Below are 17,070 nucleotides of genomic sequence, written 5' to 3'. Positions count from 1 at the left end.
AGCAAAACCGAGGGAAGAAATATGTAAAAAAAAAAAAAAAAAAAAAAAAAATAATAATAATAATAATAAATAAAAAAAGAAAAAAGAAAAACCACCACTGCACTGCACACCCCCCATCAATAACATTTTAATTTTCCAGCCCGACAAGGCGAGATCCGTTGCCAGGCACACCTGGGCTGCCGCCAGCCGGCTCCGAGGCCCCGTCACCGGCCCCCTCCGGCGCCGCCTGGGCCCGGGGCCCCCCCCGTGTCGCTCCGCGGTCGCGCGTGGGGCTCACGCGCCGGTGGGCCCGGCTTGCGGGGAGGGGGGAGGGGGGGCGAAGAGACGCGCGCCCCGCTTTCGTAGCCAGCCCCCGAGGGCTCGGGCTCGGGCTCAGGCCCGGAGGCTGCCGGGCGTGGGAGGCGCGGGGAGCAGGACACGCGTGGGGTCCCTCCCCTCCCCCACGAGCCCTTCGCGCACCTCGGCGCGCCTTTTGGACCCGCGGCGCCACCGTCCGCGCGCGTCACGTGACTGGCGCCGCTGCCAGGAGTTGCCGGAGCAGGGCGGAAGCGAAGGCGCGGGGTTGTCGGCATGGAGGGGACCCTGGAGCAGCACCTGGAGGACACGTAGGGGAGGGGGGGGCGGCACCGGGGGGCGGGGGGACGGCACCGGGGGACGGGGGGGCTCCCGGCGCTGCCTCGGCGCTCACCGCCGCTCTCTGCCCGCAGCATGAAGAGCCCGGCCGTGGTGGGCGTCCTGTGCACCGACTCGCAGGGCCTCAACCTGGGATGTGAGTAACTGGGCCGGGGCCGGGACCGGGAGCGGGCCCCGAGGGCCGCGGGGTTGCTCCGGGCCGGCGGAGGGAGGGGAAGGGGAAGGGAAGGGGAAGGGAAGGGAAGGGGAAGGGAAGGGAAAGGAAAAGGAAAGGGAAGGGATCGCCCCGCTGCAGTCAGGCACAGCCGCACCTCCAGCGCTGCCTGCAGCTCCCGGTGCCGCGGTACCGGAATTTGGAGCTGTTGGAGCGCCTGGAGAGGAGCAACAGCGGTGGGGAAGGGTCTAGGGAGGAAGGCGTGTGAGGGACGGCTGAGGCACCTGGGTTTGCTCATCCCAGAGCAGGCCGAGGGGAGGCCTCATGGCGGCCTGCGGCTCCCTCACAAGGGGAGCAGAGGGGCAGGCGCTGAGCTCTGCTCTCTGGGGACAGTGACAGGACCCGAGGGAACGGCTTGGAGCTGGGACAGGGGAGGGTCAGGATGGGGGTTAAGGAGAGGTTCTGCACCCAGAGGTGGTCGGGCACTGGGACAGGCTGCCCAGGGCAGTGGTCACAGCATCGAGCCTGCCAGAGTTCAAGAAGTGTTTGCACAATGCTCTCAGACAGAGGGTTTGATTTTGGGGTGTTTCTGCGTGGGACTAGGAGTTGCACTTGATGGTCTGTGTGGGTCCCTTCCAGCTTGGGATATTCTATAATTGTAAACCTCAACCTGTTCCTGACACTTAAAATCAATTTTTCTTGGAGGGGCCACAGGTTGGAGGGGTGCTGTGTCAGCCTGTAGAGGGACAGTGGGGACTGGCAGGAGCAGATCCATCTGGCTGTATGTGGGGGCTGCTTCACGTGCGCGCATGGTTTTAGTCAGCATCTCCTTTGCCTCACAGGCCGAGGAACACTCTCAGATGAGCACGCCGGCGTCATCTCTGTCCTCGCCCAGCAGGCAGCCAAGCTCACCTCCGACCCAACCGATATACCTGTGGTATGCCTGGAGTCAGACAGCGGGTGAGCATCCAACCTGGGGGTGCTGCTTTTCTCTGCATTCACTTTTGCCCCCATCTTTTGGGATCTCCTTGGGGGGGGTCAAATCTCTAGAGCAGTGCTCTCTCTCTTTTAGTAAACTGGAAGACTTGGAGAAAGCTCCATCTCCAAAGCTACATGGAGAGGACAGTCACAAATAGGCATGGGAAATACTAGACTAATGGGACCTCAAATAACAGGAATTGTAAAAGCCGAAGGAAACCTTTCAGGGGCTGGTGGCTACTCCAGCATGATAATTCTGCTGTTGGGATCTCCATGGATAATTTAGCCCATGACATGGTATCATTTTTATGCCAGTTTTGTTAGTGAAGACTTTTCCAGCACTCTTCCTGGGAGCGATGGGAAGAGATGCAGCAACTGAGAGGTCTAGCACAGAGCTGCCCATCTGGTTTTCCATCCAAGTCAGCTTCTGCTCTCATAGCTGGCTTCTCAACTGTCTCACTTTCCTTGTTCTAGGAATATCATGATCCAGAAGCATGACAGCATCACTGTAGCAGTGCACAAACTGGCATCCTGACTCTGACATCCTGATGCTCCACTCCAGACCAGCTCCTCACTGGACAATGTCTCTGCTTTCTGTGCTCCAGTGCAAAACATGCTTCTAGTACAAAATTTGGGCTGAAGGCTAGCCTTCTCTATTTAACAGTTCCTGTGCAGCTATCAGGGTTTCCAATTTGCATTTTAGTACATGTGCTGCTGAGGATGAAATGTGGGTCACTCACCGAGCTTGTGTAATGATAGATACTACAAAGCGTGTGTGTGTATGTGTGTGGCCTTATTTGTTGGAGAAATCAATAAATGACCTACAAAAACATGCATTTGCTTCTCTTTGCTCCTACTTTGAAAACTGTTGCCCAGTGCCTTCCCAAAAGCCAAGTGAGGTAACATCTTCCAGTCTGTTCTTCATTAGCGTTTCTATAGAGAAAAGGAGTAATGCATAAAGACTTAAATTAATGGAGGGTCCTCCAGGGGGAAAGGTACAAACACTTTCCTAGGAATTTCTCCTAGGAAATGTTTAGCCTCCTGTAGTTAAATTGTCCATGTGAGAATGAGTTGCTTATTAGGTCTTGGATTGAAGTTCAAACCTAAACTTGTTGGCCCTGTCTGTGCTGCCTGCTGTGGCTGCATGAACTGCAAATGGATGTTGACAACATCCTTACAAATCCAGGTGCTTCTTCACTTTATATATGAAATGGTACAGGGAAACAATCCTGCAGAAAGGCTTTTCCCTTGAAAAACTGCTACACTCAGATGCTTCCTACGTACAGGGAAAAGGAGCTAGCCTATAGCTGTCCTCATGTGTAAAGCAGAAAGGAAGCTTCACAGTGAAGCATAAGCTAACAGGGCTGGGTCAGAGAAAAAAACGTGCATTCACACTGTTTTGACTTTACTACTGCACATGTCAGTGATGTTTCCAATCTCATAGTCACTGTTTTGAATGAAACAGGTACAAGGGACAAGCCCACCCTGCCCAGCTGGGCTACACTCTCCTGTTAAGTTCAATTAACAACGTGACCTCTAAGCAGGAGTGGAGGGGGATCTGCACTCCCCCCCCAGCCTGGCTGGCTGCTCCAGAAGGAGAGCACTGCCACCACTGCAAGGTGTCCATACTCAAAGTAACCTGCACTCTACTCAGGAAGACGCTGTGGGATGAACAGCCGTGTTTTAGACACCCAGCCTGCAGGCGTGGAGGAGGGATGTCTGCTGCCTGCAAACTCAAGAGTCCTTCTGAGAACTGGCTTTCCTGACCTCCTCCAGCCGTGGCCAGCCCCTGCCTGTGTCCTGCAGCTACAGTACAGGCACCTGTCCCAAAAATGAAAAGCTGCCATGTGCCTAAATCACCACAGGGAGCCTGCCTGAGTTGTGGAGTAATGCATACACCAACCTCAGGCACCCCAGTCTGTGCTCAGCTCCTCAAACCTCCCTTTTGGGTGCTATGAACATCCCAAAACTTTGAGCAATTTCATTTCCCATCTATGCCTTGTGTTTCCAGCACCATCAAGGCACAGCACACAAAGCTCTGCGCTATTAAATCATTCCCTCCCCCCTTTTCTTTGTTGTTTGATACTCAAATTCCAGGCTTATCTATTCAGAAGAGAGTAATATTGCACATTTTAAATAGCCAAAAGCCAGCAGAAGCTGTTGTCCCTCAAAGAGCAAAAAGGCAAGGGGACTGGACACGTGGCTGGTTTTCAGCACTCCAACGAGCACAGAAGAGCACAGCAGCACTCAGTGCTCCCAGTAACGAGCCCTGGGACCACTGCACTCATTAACAGGGACCCGCATCTGCTCCCTGGCCACACGCAGAGTGGCTCAAGCTGAGGAGGCAGAGCGGTTCCTCTTGGACATCTGGAGCGCAGTCACTGCACCCAACGCTGCCACCGCTGCCTCCTCCCCAGCACCCCCGGCCACAGTGACCTGCTGTGCCCTGAGCCTTTAAACCATATGCACTGCAAAACCCACCCTACTTCAATAAAAGCCCAATGCACACATTACCAGCCCTGCTATAGTGAAGGCTTCTCCCTAGCCTCTGATTTGCCCGTCCATCCAACCCTGTCTTTCTGTCCTGGGATCCTGCTGGATCCCAGATCCCAGCTGGAGTGCTGCCTGCTCTGCCAAGGCAGGGAAGGGACAGATCATGGTCATGATCCTAAAGTTCTATCTTATTTTAGGAACATCAATCGGGGTGACAGGTCAGCCGAAATGGGGGGATGAAGCGGCTGTGTTTGCTTGGAGTTTGTGCATATTTACAACAGAGGCATGGAGCCAACTCAAATGCACTCAGCTACCAGCTCCTGCCCTGATCCCACTGCAGAGCACCTTGGCTGTAAAACACAAAGTTTTCCAGGTTCTCTCCTATTTCTGGGGCCAAGGGCTGGGTGGCTGCCAGCCGCCTACAGCTTAGCTTCAGGCCACCATTGCCACCTACTGCTCCACTCCATGTCTAGCAGGACCCGGAGCCTTGCCTGGAGCTGGATCCTTGCAGGCTTTTCCTCCAGAGGCTCCATTTCCTCCAGGCAGGATTTCTGCTCAGTGAAAGCCCCGGCCAGGGAAGGGGAGGGACTCCTGGCCTGGAGGCAGTGCGGAGGAGGAAGGCTGCGTCCACAAAGTCCCAGTGCAAACGTCCTGCCTCGGTTGTCCTCACCGGAGACAGACGAAGGACTAGACTTGGGGGCGGCAGGTCCCAATGTGGGGATTTCATTTCTGGAGCAAATGAAGAGACGATTCGTCTTTGCAATCTGCTGTTTCAGGGAAGGTTTTCCAGCATGCAGCAGCAAGACGGTAAGGAACAGTTTTGGGTTTATCAACCCCACCACAGGAGGTGCAGCACAGGCGAGGCAATGGGAAGGAAGGGAGCAGAGAAATGAGGGAAATGGACAGCTTCCCCTGAGAGCTCAAAGATTGGTAACAGACAGTGAACCCCCAACTTCTGGCAAATCTGTGCTCTAAAGCCATAGAATGTGTGCTCTAAATCAGCAGGGAGGTGCTTGTCACTTGAAATCACTGAATATTAAATAGCTTTAGCAATTTGGTAGGAAGGAGAAAGGAGGCTAAGCTGTTTGCAGCCAGTGATTACGTGCAACTAATATCCATTGGAAAAGAGCTTGGTAAAAGCTTCACCCATCCTCAAAAGCTTTCTCAAGTTGAACACAAAATGCTGCTTCCTCTTTAAAGGGAAAGGACCAAGGGGGTTCAAGGGCAGCTGATGCTCTCAGGGAAGCATTTCACAGGTTAACTGCAAAAGCAAGGAGCTACTACACCCCAAAACTCTCATTTCCAGGGGAAAGGAAAGAGGAAAAGCTGGAGCCAGAGCCACCAGCAGCGACGGGAGACTCAAGCCGAGGCACAGGTGGAGGGTGGGCATGGGTAGCGGTGCTCCACTTCTTCCTGGTAAGCAGAGAACAAACTCATCTAAAACCTTTGGAAGCCGGGGTCTGTGGAAAGTCTCAAGTCTGGTGCATGCCGGACAGTCTAATCCTGTCCAACTGATAGCAAAATAAGAGAGGCAATCACTAAGAGACAGAAAGTGCTTTGCCACACTGCGGACAGGCAGACAGTGGTCCCTGTTTTGCTGCTGGCTGAGCAAAGAGCTCTTTCACCAAAGGCCCCAATCACAAGGATGCAACCATCCTCACTTCCCCCGAGCCGCCTCTGTCCCCACACTGGTTTTATAATTATGCAGGAGCCATGAAATCCCACCTGGAAAGCAGTAGTCCTGCACATCCCCATGCCATGTGCTTCAATACCAGCACCCAAGCCCAGGCGATCCCCCCCACCAGCAATAAAGAAAACCCCATCACACAGCTAGAAATGCCAGGACATGCAGGAAACCTTTCCCCATTCCACCCCACTGCAGAGTGGATCTGGCAGGGTCCACAGCTGCCAATCGTTAACCCCAGCTCCAGGAGGAGGGAGGCAGGACATCAAGGGCACCAACTGTCCTTTGCCCTGTGACAGGGCCAGCCTAGGAAATGGGGCTGGCAAACACCCGTGCCTGCTCCACTCATCTCCCATCCTCTGCTGGCAATGTTTCATAGCACTGAGACCTGTTCATTAATATTATTATTTAATATTAAAAACACAATTTGCAAAGCAAAACACACTAGCAGAGTTAAGCTCTGGTGTTATTTTGCTTTTTCTTTGAAAAAGCCAGTTTTGCACAGGATTCGGGTGAGCTTAAAGCACAACATGGCCACCACGAGTCCACCCTAACGATATTCCCCAACACCCACTGCACCCCTTCTCACAGTTTCTTTCTCCCAGAACACAACAAATTGTCCAGAACGAGGGAGCACACAAAGCAGTAGGAAAGTAGCACCTGTCCCCTGCAGCACCTAACCTGCTTCTGATCTGAACTCAGGTTAATGTGCTCGTGATGGGAATGCTCAAGACCTTTGGCATTTTCTTTGTGGCTTTTCAAGAGGAGGTAGGGGGCTCCTCAGAGCAAGTCAGCTGGATCGGCTCCATCATGTCCTCGCTGAGGTTCCTGGGAGGTGAGCAGCTCTGCAGCATCGGGTTGCTCTGATGGAAGGGGCCCCGGGGCGTTCTGGGGGTGGCACCTCTGTTCCCAGCCATGGGCTCACAGCACCTTGCTGTAGCTGCTTGGTTATAGAGGACATGAGCAAATCCTCACTCTTAGCAGCATTATTAATATCTCCAATCAAACCAGCTGCTGAATAATTCATTGGAGCTGTGTTGTGCATCAAGAAACAAGTTAAGGAAATCTGGATGTTCAGGGCTTCAATTCCGTCCTCTTCCCCCAGATTTCCAGGGTCCAAATTTCCAGGCCCTGCAGAGCATCAGCTGTCATTTTTGGGCACAAGAGCTCTGCCTCTTTTCCCTTGCAGCCCCACTGGTGGCCGTGGTCTGCAGGAAGCTGGGTGAGCGGCCAACCTCCATCATTGGTGCCAGCTTGGTCAGCGGCGGCTGCCTGCTCAGCACGCAGGCCACCAGCGTCCCCTTCCTCTGCATCTCCATGGGACTCCTCCTGGGTGAGCTGCCTGCAGCAGACGGGCACACGGGGACCTTGCTGCACACGAGCAGAAGCAGCTCATTTAAACCAGGCTGTGCCCCCACTGTCACCGGCCCCTTTACTGCCACCAGCCCCTTTCCATAAGATGTTGCATGAAACCCCAAAGCTTCATGCTCAGGAACATAAGATACCAATTTCAACATGTTAGACCACACTAACTTTGTTATGTTTTCCCCTGGACCCAACATATGCCACAAATCCTGGCCTTTTAATCCCTTAGTGAAAATGCACAGCCTCAAAAACCCTGGTCACTAAACATGCCTGAAATCCTGTTCTCCACTGATAGCAATAGCAGTCAGTCCCCATTTTCATTTTCACCTCCACCGCAGGGAGAATAAGCTTAGGACAGCATGCCTCTGAATCCCCAGACCTCACAATACAAAGCAGCCACTTCTTGGCACTAACATCCCACTTCGACCCGTATCGCAGGCATGGGGTTCTGCTGCCTTTACCAGGCAGCAGCGGTGATGACGGCCAAGCGCTGCAGGAAGCGGCTGGCTTTCTCCAACGCCATCGCCCGCTCGGGAATGGGACTGACGTTCCTGATAGCACCCTTCACACAGCTTCTCATCAATTCCTATGGCTGGCAAGGTGAGCACATCTCCCAGTTTCCACATTCCTTGGGGTGAAGAAGGCACCTGAGGCTCTTTTTAAAAACTAAAATTGGATGCACCAACCCTCCTCCCCAGATTCTGTTTTCTTTTTGCATGCATCAGAAAGAAAGGGACTTCCAGCCCAAAAGGCAGAATAGTGGCTCTGGCAAGGCACCTTTACCTCTTTGCTGATCTTACTCCACATCCAACATGGATTACATCCTGTCTAAAAATAGATCTAAAAAAAAAGAAAAAAAAAAAAAAAAAAGGCATCTTTTGTCTTTGCTTAGGTACTCTCCTGATTTTTGGAGGCATCATGCTAAACCTCGTGCCTTCCAGCATGCTGCTGCGTCCCATCAGCACCCAGCTGCCTCAACACTCCTCTGCTAAAAACCATGACAGTGAGTCTTCAGTGCCAAAAAAAGATTCAGAAACCCTTGCTAGACACCTGGATGAAGCCCCTGGCACGGGAGTGCAGCTTGGCCACACACAGGACCTGCCCACCACAGAGCAACCCACGGCACACTGCAGTGGAAACATCTCTGGGCCGGCAATTGCAGAGGCGTCGGAAGGGCTGGAGAAAGCCCCTGCAGACCACAGCTCCCCAGAAATAGCCAGCAAGGACATGAGTAGCTGTAAACCCCTCCCAGTGACCGAAGAAGAAAATCCACAGCCTCTCCTCGACTTTTCCCCTTTGAAGGATCCCCTCTTCTGCATTTTTACATGGTCTTTTTTGTTCAGCCACTTGGCCTACTTCGTGCCCATCTTCCACCTGGTAGCAAGAGCCAGGACGCTGGGCATAAGCAGCATGGATGCTTCTTACCTCATTTCAGTGGCTGGTAAGCAAAAGAATCTTTTAAACACATTTATAATTACAATGATGCCAAAATAGGAAAGAAATACGACACAAATCTTGCCAAGAAATAGTCCCAAATGTGTTCTAGAATAAATCTTCATGAAAGAGCTTGAGCTCACAGCCCTTACCCCCCATTCTGTATATATAGTGTTGCCTTCTGTACAAGTACAAAGTTGCTCTCACATGGTGGGTGGTTCTCTCAACCTAAGCCAGATGATCACCCATCCCTTCTGCAATGAACAAACACAAGTTTCAAATTGCATAGGTGCTAGCAGTCCTCCCAAGCCTTCCCACAAATCTCCCTGCTTTGCTTAAACCCACAGAAATCCAGATCCTCTAGTCTGACCCAGGAATGTATGCAGAGAGAAATACGGTATTAGGAGAGAAAAACAACAAAAACACACTAATAATTTGCATCTAGCCATTTGGATTTGGCATATTCACCTGAAAGGGGGGAAAAAAAATACCACCCGCTCCCAAAAATAATAACATAAAGAAGGCATTACAATGAAGTCACATCAGGTTTAAAAAAGTGGCTCCATTCTCAGTCATGATAAAATATTTTATTATACAAAAATAAATTTGTCTTCTACAATGCTGTATAACATTTAGAAATTATGCATGCTGTGGAAGTGTCTAGAAAGAGATCACAGCAATTCATCTGACATTTTGAATTAAGAGTAGGAGGGTCACCAAGATAGAGCTGACAGTTACAAGTCCTTTCACCTTTAGTTTATAAAAAGGCATCTGGAAACGTTAAATCAAGTATGAAAGGTTTGCTGATCCTTTAATAAAAAAAAAAAAAAAAAGCTGGGCTTTTGTCCTTTTTTGCTTCTTAAAAAAAACCACACAAACGCTTCTCAGTAGTCTGCTTTTTCTTCATCTTGAAAAAGATCAAGTGACAAACCTTTCTTTCCTATTTTTACTGAAGGGCACTTCAGAGTTTTCTGTTGAGTGCACAGCCCTTAATTGAATTTCTACATACCACTTTTGTGCACCCACAGGCAATGAAGGCACCAAGGTAAAGAAAAAAGCATGAATTTTACAACAGCCTAAAAATGCCTTCCTGCAGCTTCTTGGCATCGCAGCCCTTTGTGGCCACATCCTTAAAGCAAGTGGCAGGCGGAATGCATTTCACAGCTCTTCACAAAATAGAGAAAAAAAATGTAAAAAAAAAATTAAAAAAAATCTTCTTTGAGGCTCAATGACCTCCTTTTCCCCAGGCATCACAGAGACAGTCAGCCAACTTCTCTCGGGGTGGATCGCTGACCAGAACTGGACCAAGAAGTACCACTACCACGCAGCTTACCTGGTGCTCTGCGGCATCACCAACCTTCTCTGCCCTCTGGCCACCACGTTCCCGCTGCTCATGACCTACGCTGTGGCCTTTGCCATTTTCTGTGGTGGATTCCTGGCTCTGGTGCTCCCTGTGCTGGTGAGGATATTTCTTTAAATAATAATAAATAATAATAATACACAGTGTTTCCAGCAATATTCCACAAAATACCTAACAACCTTTTCCTAAAGCTAAAGTGCCCTGGGCTGTCGCAGACTTGCATCAGAGGGGTCTCCCCTCCAGACCCCTCAGTTTGAGCCCCTCGAGAGCCCCAGTCTCCGCCCCAGTCTCCCCACCAGCCAGCTGACTGGCATGCACAGCCCAGGTGCAACAAAAGCACCCAGAGTCTGCTGCAGATTGTCAGTGATTTGACTCAGCTAATTGCTTCCCATATCCTCCTTTCTAAAGGAGATGGCTCCAGCTCCTGGGAACCAGAATGAATCCATTCATTTACAAGCACTCAGGCAAAACCAGAGAGTTGTGAATATCTGGTCCCAACCCCTGAATTATCTGTAACACACAGACCAGTTACAGCAGGATCTGGATAGGGAAACAACATTACAATTTGGGATTTCCTCCCGGGAATGAATGCAGTCAGATTTTACACCAGCCTCCTCAAAGCCTCAGCAGCATCACCAGTTTCAGGAGATGCCCAAACAGCAGGATGAGAGCAATGCACCTTGCATCCCTGTAATTTCAGCACCGACCTTAAGGAGGCGAGCAGATTCAAGGCTAAATCAGACCTACATGTGCAAAGTCCTCCCCAAACATTACAGCAGCTGGAAAGGAAACTCCCGAGAAAAGGTGCTTTGTGCCTTGTTCATTCACATGAACCCTACCGATAATTACTGATTTGGTTTTACAATCAGGTAGATCTAGTTGGTGTGCCAAAACTCCACAGCTACTTGGGATTTGCTTCCTTCTTTGCTGGGATAGCAGCCATCGGTGGACCTCCTCTAGCAGGTAACTCATACATTACACACCACATATACCCACCACAGATATCCACCAATTAAGTGTACTTCTGGTTCACTCACCTACCCATAAGCATCCACAGATGGTCTTTCTGTCCAAGTAGAAAAAAGCATATTTAAGAACATTATCTTTACACAGGCAATATTTTTGCTCATGAATTTGCAAAGCCCAACCAGCAGTCTAACAGCTGCATGGGGAAAAGGATGCTGGCCTCCAACCCCTCCCTCCCCCCCTTTATAAGCCTGACCACAGCAGATCAATGGTGACCACACTACCACAGATTTTACCACCAAGAACGCATTATTAATACTGAGCTAGAAACAGAGGGATAGGAGGGAAGACTACTTCTGTGAAGACAGCTTGATAAAGGCAAGGCTCGAACAGACTCAGCAGCAGCCCCGCCAACGCACTGAAATGTACAGTGAAGCCCCAGTAATCTGTTTTGAAAACGATTACACTACTTAGCCATGAGAGCTCCTGGGCCCAAAGATAAGGAGGATGAAAAGCCTTTCCTCTTCTCTCTCTGCCAGGAAACCAAGACAGTTTTGAGTATCTGGCAGATTTCAAGCACTCAGAAATGAGCTTCTGTTCACAAGAAGGGCTCATTCTCTTCCACACATCCAGGCCAGGACAAAACTCATCCTTTCCCTGACCCTTAGTCACACCTCATATCCAGAACGAAGATCTTAGCTGTTCCTACAATGAAAGTGAACAGAAAAAGCTGCAAGGTCAAACACTGGTGTGAACGATGTTCCACGACTCACCTAGCAGATGTGCCCTGGACTCAGACTAAAACCTGGCAAACCGTTCTTCCTCTGCTGTTCCCTGCCCCACGCTGGCAGCTGCCCCATGCCTGCAGGCACACTTGGCTCCAAACTGCCAAGTATTCTGAAATACCACCTCCGTGCTGCAAAGTTTTAGCAAGCCTGCTGTACTGCAGGCATGAGAAAGATTGATTTCCCTAATCAATATTTCTAGGTTGGCCAAAATCTGTATATGGATGCAATTTCAAGCAACTAAAGTACTTCATTGACAGTGTGCTTTACACTGTCACAGTGATACATAGCCTATACTGGGGAAGATCTCTTCTGCTGATACAAGATGTATGTCCACCACAAAGCAATACCTGTAAAACCATCTGAGTAAATTCTCTGACAGTACAAAAATAAATAAGTTGGCTATCCTTTATCCATGCATCATACACGCTAACACAGCAGCTACACTTTGATCTGCTTCCAATGTATTTTTGCTAATTGGAAACCTTCTGCATTCTGAAGATGCTAACCACTCACTGCAAGAACATGTCTGGATTTTGTAAAGCAAGCAGGTTTCTTGCAAAAGGCCTTGCACAGAAATCAGTCTTCTTAATACAGATGGGATAAATAAAGGCCAAACAAAGCCAAGAAACAAAACTCTTGCTGATCTGTCTCAATGTAAGCAGAGCAAGAGGGAAATGATTCACAGATCAGGATCTAGGTTTGTGATACAAGATAATTTTCAGTTTTCTGCAATTTTCTCTTCCAATTCTTTTTCTTCTGCAATTTTCTTCTTCCAACACAGCTGTATTAAGCATGAATACTGAATGGGCTAGAAACTACTGATTAAGTTTCCAAAAGCAGCTGCTCCTTGCAGAATACAGGATGGGATTTAAATGCTATGTATCTTGGGGTTTAGTGCCTTTGCTGCCGACTTTCCTAAAACTTTGACTTCAGAAGTACGATTTTTAAAATTTTATGAAGACAAATTTTTATAGTGAACCCCAAGACATAATATTAACACACATATTAAAAAAAAACACTTATTTTGCACACTAGAGCAAAGCCTAATCACAATGCAACGAAAAAGTGACTTACCTGCAAATCTGTTTAACTTAAAGCCCTTGAGTCTGGAGGCAGCCAGCCTGACCGAAAGCCCAGGGCGAGAAGCCTGACAGCTTGCTCACAGCTGTTTGCCTGCCAGCATTGTTGGACGATCCTGCCCTTCTGAAAAGCAAAACCAAAGTGGAACAAGACAAAACAAACATTATTTTGGCAAGCCACAATCAAGCTAAGGAGGGAGAGTATATTTTATTTCCATAAATAGGGCAAATCAGTAACTCATGCTGCAAAAGGAAAAAAAAACAAAAAAACTACATAATCCAGGATTACAGAACAGAATCCAGCAGCCAGCACACAAAAACTCCAGCCCCGACAAACATGTGCAGTGAAGGGGGAGAGGAAGGAATCATTTGAAAGCTGCATTGGCACATACATTTAGATGTTCTCACCTAAATTCTGCCTGTCTCTTCACGCTAGATATTGCTGCTAGGACATCTGTAATAAACAAAACCCAGAGGTGCCAGATCCCTCCGCTGATCACAGAGCAGTGGTGCAATTTCAACAACCCAAACACAGTTCACAGCAGAAGCATGTGCAGCGCTTGTTTGCATTGTACCACTTTACATGCCAGGGATTTACCAGAATTGCTTGCAAAACCGCTGCTCTGTTAGACTTCGCAGATCATTGGCTTCTAATTCTGCTCTCTGCAGCAGGAATTTGCTTTTATTTTTTGCTCAGGGAGCAGGAACTTTTTGCTCAGGGAGCTTTGAAGGCTGGGACGTCTGGCGGTGAAGGCTTCACCATCGCTGCTCTGCCAGCCAGGAGGCTATGCTCATGCTTCAGCACTAGCTTGAGCTTATATAAAAAATAAATAAATAAAATCCCACATTTATAAATATCCAGAAGGCAATTTTAAAAAATAATAGAAATACTCAGAGCTCCATGACTAGAGCACTCTGTCCTGGACACCAACATCTTACAAATGACTACATTAGCATCCCTTGTCCACATCTCACAGACTTTCAGGCAGGAAAAATCAATCCCACCTCTCAAAATAAACAAACCTGCACAACATACAGGGCCCTGGAGCAGGACCCCAGGAGCAGGACTTGCATCACCATGTCCTACATCACAGGGTCCCCTTCTGACAGACAGCACCGTCACAGAATGGCCGAGGTTGGAAGGGACCTCTGAAGATCATCTAGTCCAACCATGATGGGTTCTTGGCTCTGCCTTCTGGCCAAGGCACATGCAGGGCTCAACCAATATCCCTGAGAAAAAAACAGCACTGAAACTTCACAGCATAGGCATAGGATAATAGAAACCAAATGCCGCTGGCAAGCCCACAGGGAAGCAGCAGTACAGCAAAGCAGCAAGAGCCTTTCCCCTGTTCTACAGAACTCCATGGCCGTACAAATCTGCAGGAAGGAAACGTTAGCACCTCTTGCCAGTCACACAGCCACATCACAAGTAGCATCACTCCCTTTCCCACTGAGTGCTGGGGCGCTCACGGGTACAGCAGGAACAGTGCTCCAGTGCAAAGCCGGGATCTCTTGGGACAACATTGCTGTTTCCACTCCTTTCCAGTTTTAAGAATCCCAGACTCAGGCCAGATCTAACACCGGTGTAAATTGTGTAAATCCGTGGATGTCAGGGAGGAATTCTGATGTACACCAGTAGCAGATCTAGCTCAGCTGGTCACTCTGCTGCTAACCCACCTTGTGCATCCATATGCTAGATTTGGGAGTATGTTATAGAATTTATTACACACAGTAGCAACTCTTATTGCTTTGTACATTTTAGATGCAAACAGAGGAATTATGCACATTTAAATTGAATGTCCAGATACTAGATGATATGATGTAACCAAACAAAACACTTAAAGGTCATTTTTAAAAGGCAGTCTGCCCCCTTGCAGATGCCTGAGTCTCTACTGAACGTAGGTTTTCCTTTTAAGTGCCAGCAAAGCTACCTTTAAGCAAGTTCACTCCCTGCTCTTAGTCTGGGATCTTTCATATTAGACAGGTTGTGTTAAATTGGGTCTGCTCACAAGGCAGCAGGTCTGGGGAATCCAGAGACTGCAGCGCGGACATTGCAAAGGAGTCATCTCATTACCAATGAGATCTAATGTCTGCTGCAGCAGCTGCTACTTGCCCACTTACTGAAACAGGAAGAAGTTGGGAATTAAATTCCATCAGATTAAAATCAACTTCCACTACAAGGGTCCAGCAACATCAACCCCAGGAAGAACATCCTACATGTTTGCCAGTTACACCTGTCACAACTGTCCTACCTGATCAGGCACCAGCTGTCCATGCTGCACAGCCACGGGCATGCAGAGTTAAGGTAACCTAAAGAAAATATCGGAGGCATTCTGAAATGAGAACACACGTCCTTCACTTCCCGCACACCTCACAAAAGATTTTCAGTGAGAAAATCCAACAGCTTTACTAACGATCTTTCCTCCTGCAGGGTGGCTGTATGACTACACGCAGACCTATGCCTGCTCTTTCCTCTTTGCTGGAGCCTGTGCTCTCATCTCACCCATGTCCTTCTTCTTTGAGCCACTGGCCCAGAAGTGGAAGCTAAAGGAAGCCAACCCGAGCAACATCCCCACGCTGGCGTAAAGCTTTAAAGCAGTGGAAGCTTTGAAGAACCAGCCTCATTGCACCCGCAACCAGATGCGACAGCCAGCACAGACATTCTGCACCTGAAGCTACTGACGGCAGCAAAATCAAACCAGGGATTTTCAGATGTCAGATTCACCATTAGCATTACTAGATGTTTCTGGTCCATGTGTGATTAAAGCCACCTGAGAACCACATAGGGTAACGCGCTGTTTGACAGGAAGGAACACAGCTGACAGACGGGGGACACAGGGGCTCTGCCAGCTCCCAGCTGGGGACAAGGGGCCCAGCAGCCCCCGGCCTCACCAGTCTCTGCCCAGCACAAAGCTGCCTCACCTCTGGGACATAGCAGCCAGGAGCTCCCGAGTGCCAAAGCACAGGGGGAGGTTTCAGCTTATTTACTCAGATATGACTAATTAGCAATGGGGAGGGATGCAGGGACCCAGACTGGTACAAGAGATAAGGTTTTAACTTCCAACAGGATGAGAAAAACAGCTGGGCATAGAATATCCTGAGTTGAAAGGGACCCATAAGGATCATCAAGTCCAACTCCAGGCGCCAAACAGGTCTACCCAAAAATTCAGACCCTGTGACTAAGCGCACAGTCCAAATGCTTCTTAAACTCCGACAGGCTTGGTGCCGTGACTACATCCCTGGGGAGCCTGTTCCAGTGCACGACAACCCTCTCAGTGAAGAACCTCTTCCTGATGCCAGCCTGAACCTCCCCTGCCACAGCTTGACACCATTCCTGTGGGTCCTATAGCTGGTCACTAAAGAGAATAGATCGGCACCTGCCTCTCCACTCCTCCTCATGAGGAAGCTGTAGACCACAATGAGATCTCCCCTCAGTCTCCTCTTTCCCAGGCTGAACAGGCCGAGTGACCTCAGCCACCCCTCATACGTCTCCCCCTGTAGGCCCTTCACCATCTTAGTAGCCCTATTATCCCTATTTTATTAGGCTTTGTGAAAGGAATTTGGTTGGAGAGCTTGGAAAAGCTCAAAGGCCATAGCCTAAAGAAACTCTAGTATGGAATCGGCTGTCACGGCAGAGGATGTGGAACCAAAACCTACAGCAGGGCAAACTTCCAGCCCCACAGCCACTCGTCAGGCCCTCACCCCCACTTTCCCCAGCACAGCACCCGGAGCCTCGCTGGTGGGCTCAGCAAGCCCGTGCTCCTCCAGCACCCTACAGCTTTCATTTGGATGGGCACAGTGCAGCTGTCCTGCCTTTCTAGCTGCTATTGAGGCTGCAATTTTTTGTGTTACTACCTTTAAAATTATTATGTAGAGCTGGGATATCACAGGGGTTTTACATGGCCACCAACTCAGCCACTACCGTGATACTTCCCCACTCGCCCCCTTTTCTTTTATAGCATCAAGAGTTATTCCCCTATAGAAGCATTCCTTTAAACTGCCCAATGGGTTATTTCAAGCACAAAATTAAGCAGTCTATGTTTAATAAAAAGCTGCACAACTTCACAGCTGTATTAAGCAGCTAAGACATTGCTGCAGGCACGACAGCTCACTTGCAGATGATGGGCCATATTCAG

At 49.3% G+C, this 17,070-nt stretch overlaps 2 protein-coding genes across 2 annotated transcripts; both read left to right on the top strand.

Moving 5' to 3' along the window:
* The first annotated feature begins 512 nt into the window (after window positions 1-512).
* LAMTOR5 (late endosomal/lysosomal adaptor, MAPK and MTOR activator 5) lies at window positions 513-2,599 on the top strand. Its single transcript, XM_032203162.1, has 4 exons — window positions 513-605; window positions 708-769; window positions 1,630-1,747; window positions 2,240-2,599. The coding sequence occupies exons 1-4, from the start codon at window positions 571-573 to the stop codon at window positions 2,298-2,300; spliced, it is 276 nt and encodes a 91-aa protein (XP_032059053.1). The 5' UTR covers window positions 513-570; the 3' UTR covers window positions 2,301-2,599.
* A 2,308-nt stretch (window positions 2,600-4,907) lies between these two features.
* On the top strand, window positions 4,908-15,578 carry SLC16A4 (solute carrier family 16 member 4). The gene is made up of 9 exons (XM_032203058.1): window positions 4,908-5,065; window positions 5,565-5,674; window positions 6,645-6,777; window positions 7,132-7,275; window positions 7,746-7,907; window positions 8,200-8,748; window positions 9,989-10,200; window positions 10,971-11,064; window positions 15,366-15,578. The coding sequence occupies exons 1-9, from the start codon at window positions 5,050-5,052 to the stop codon at window positions 15,518-15,520; spliced, it is 1,575 nt and encodes a 524-aa protein (XP_032058949.1). The 5' UTR covers window positions 4,908-5,049; the 3' UTR covers window positions 15,521-15,578.
* The last annotated feature ends 1,492 nt before the right edge of the window (window positions 15,579-17,070 follow it).

The sequence above is a fragment of the Aythya fuligula genome, chromosome 25 (assembly GCF_009819795.1).
Source record: "Aythya fuligula isolate bAytFul2 chromosome 25, bAytFul2.pri, whole genome shotgun sequence".
NCBI lineage: Eukaryota > Metazoa > Chordata > Aves > Anseriformes > Anatidae > Aythya > Aythya fuligula.
The sequence above is the reverse complement of the archived record's forward strand: the minus strand, read 5'-3'. Positions and strand labels throughout refer to the sequence as shown.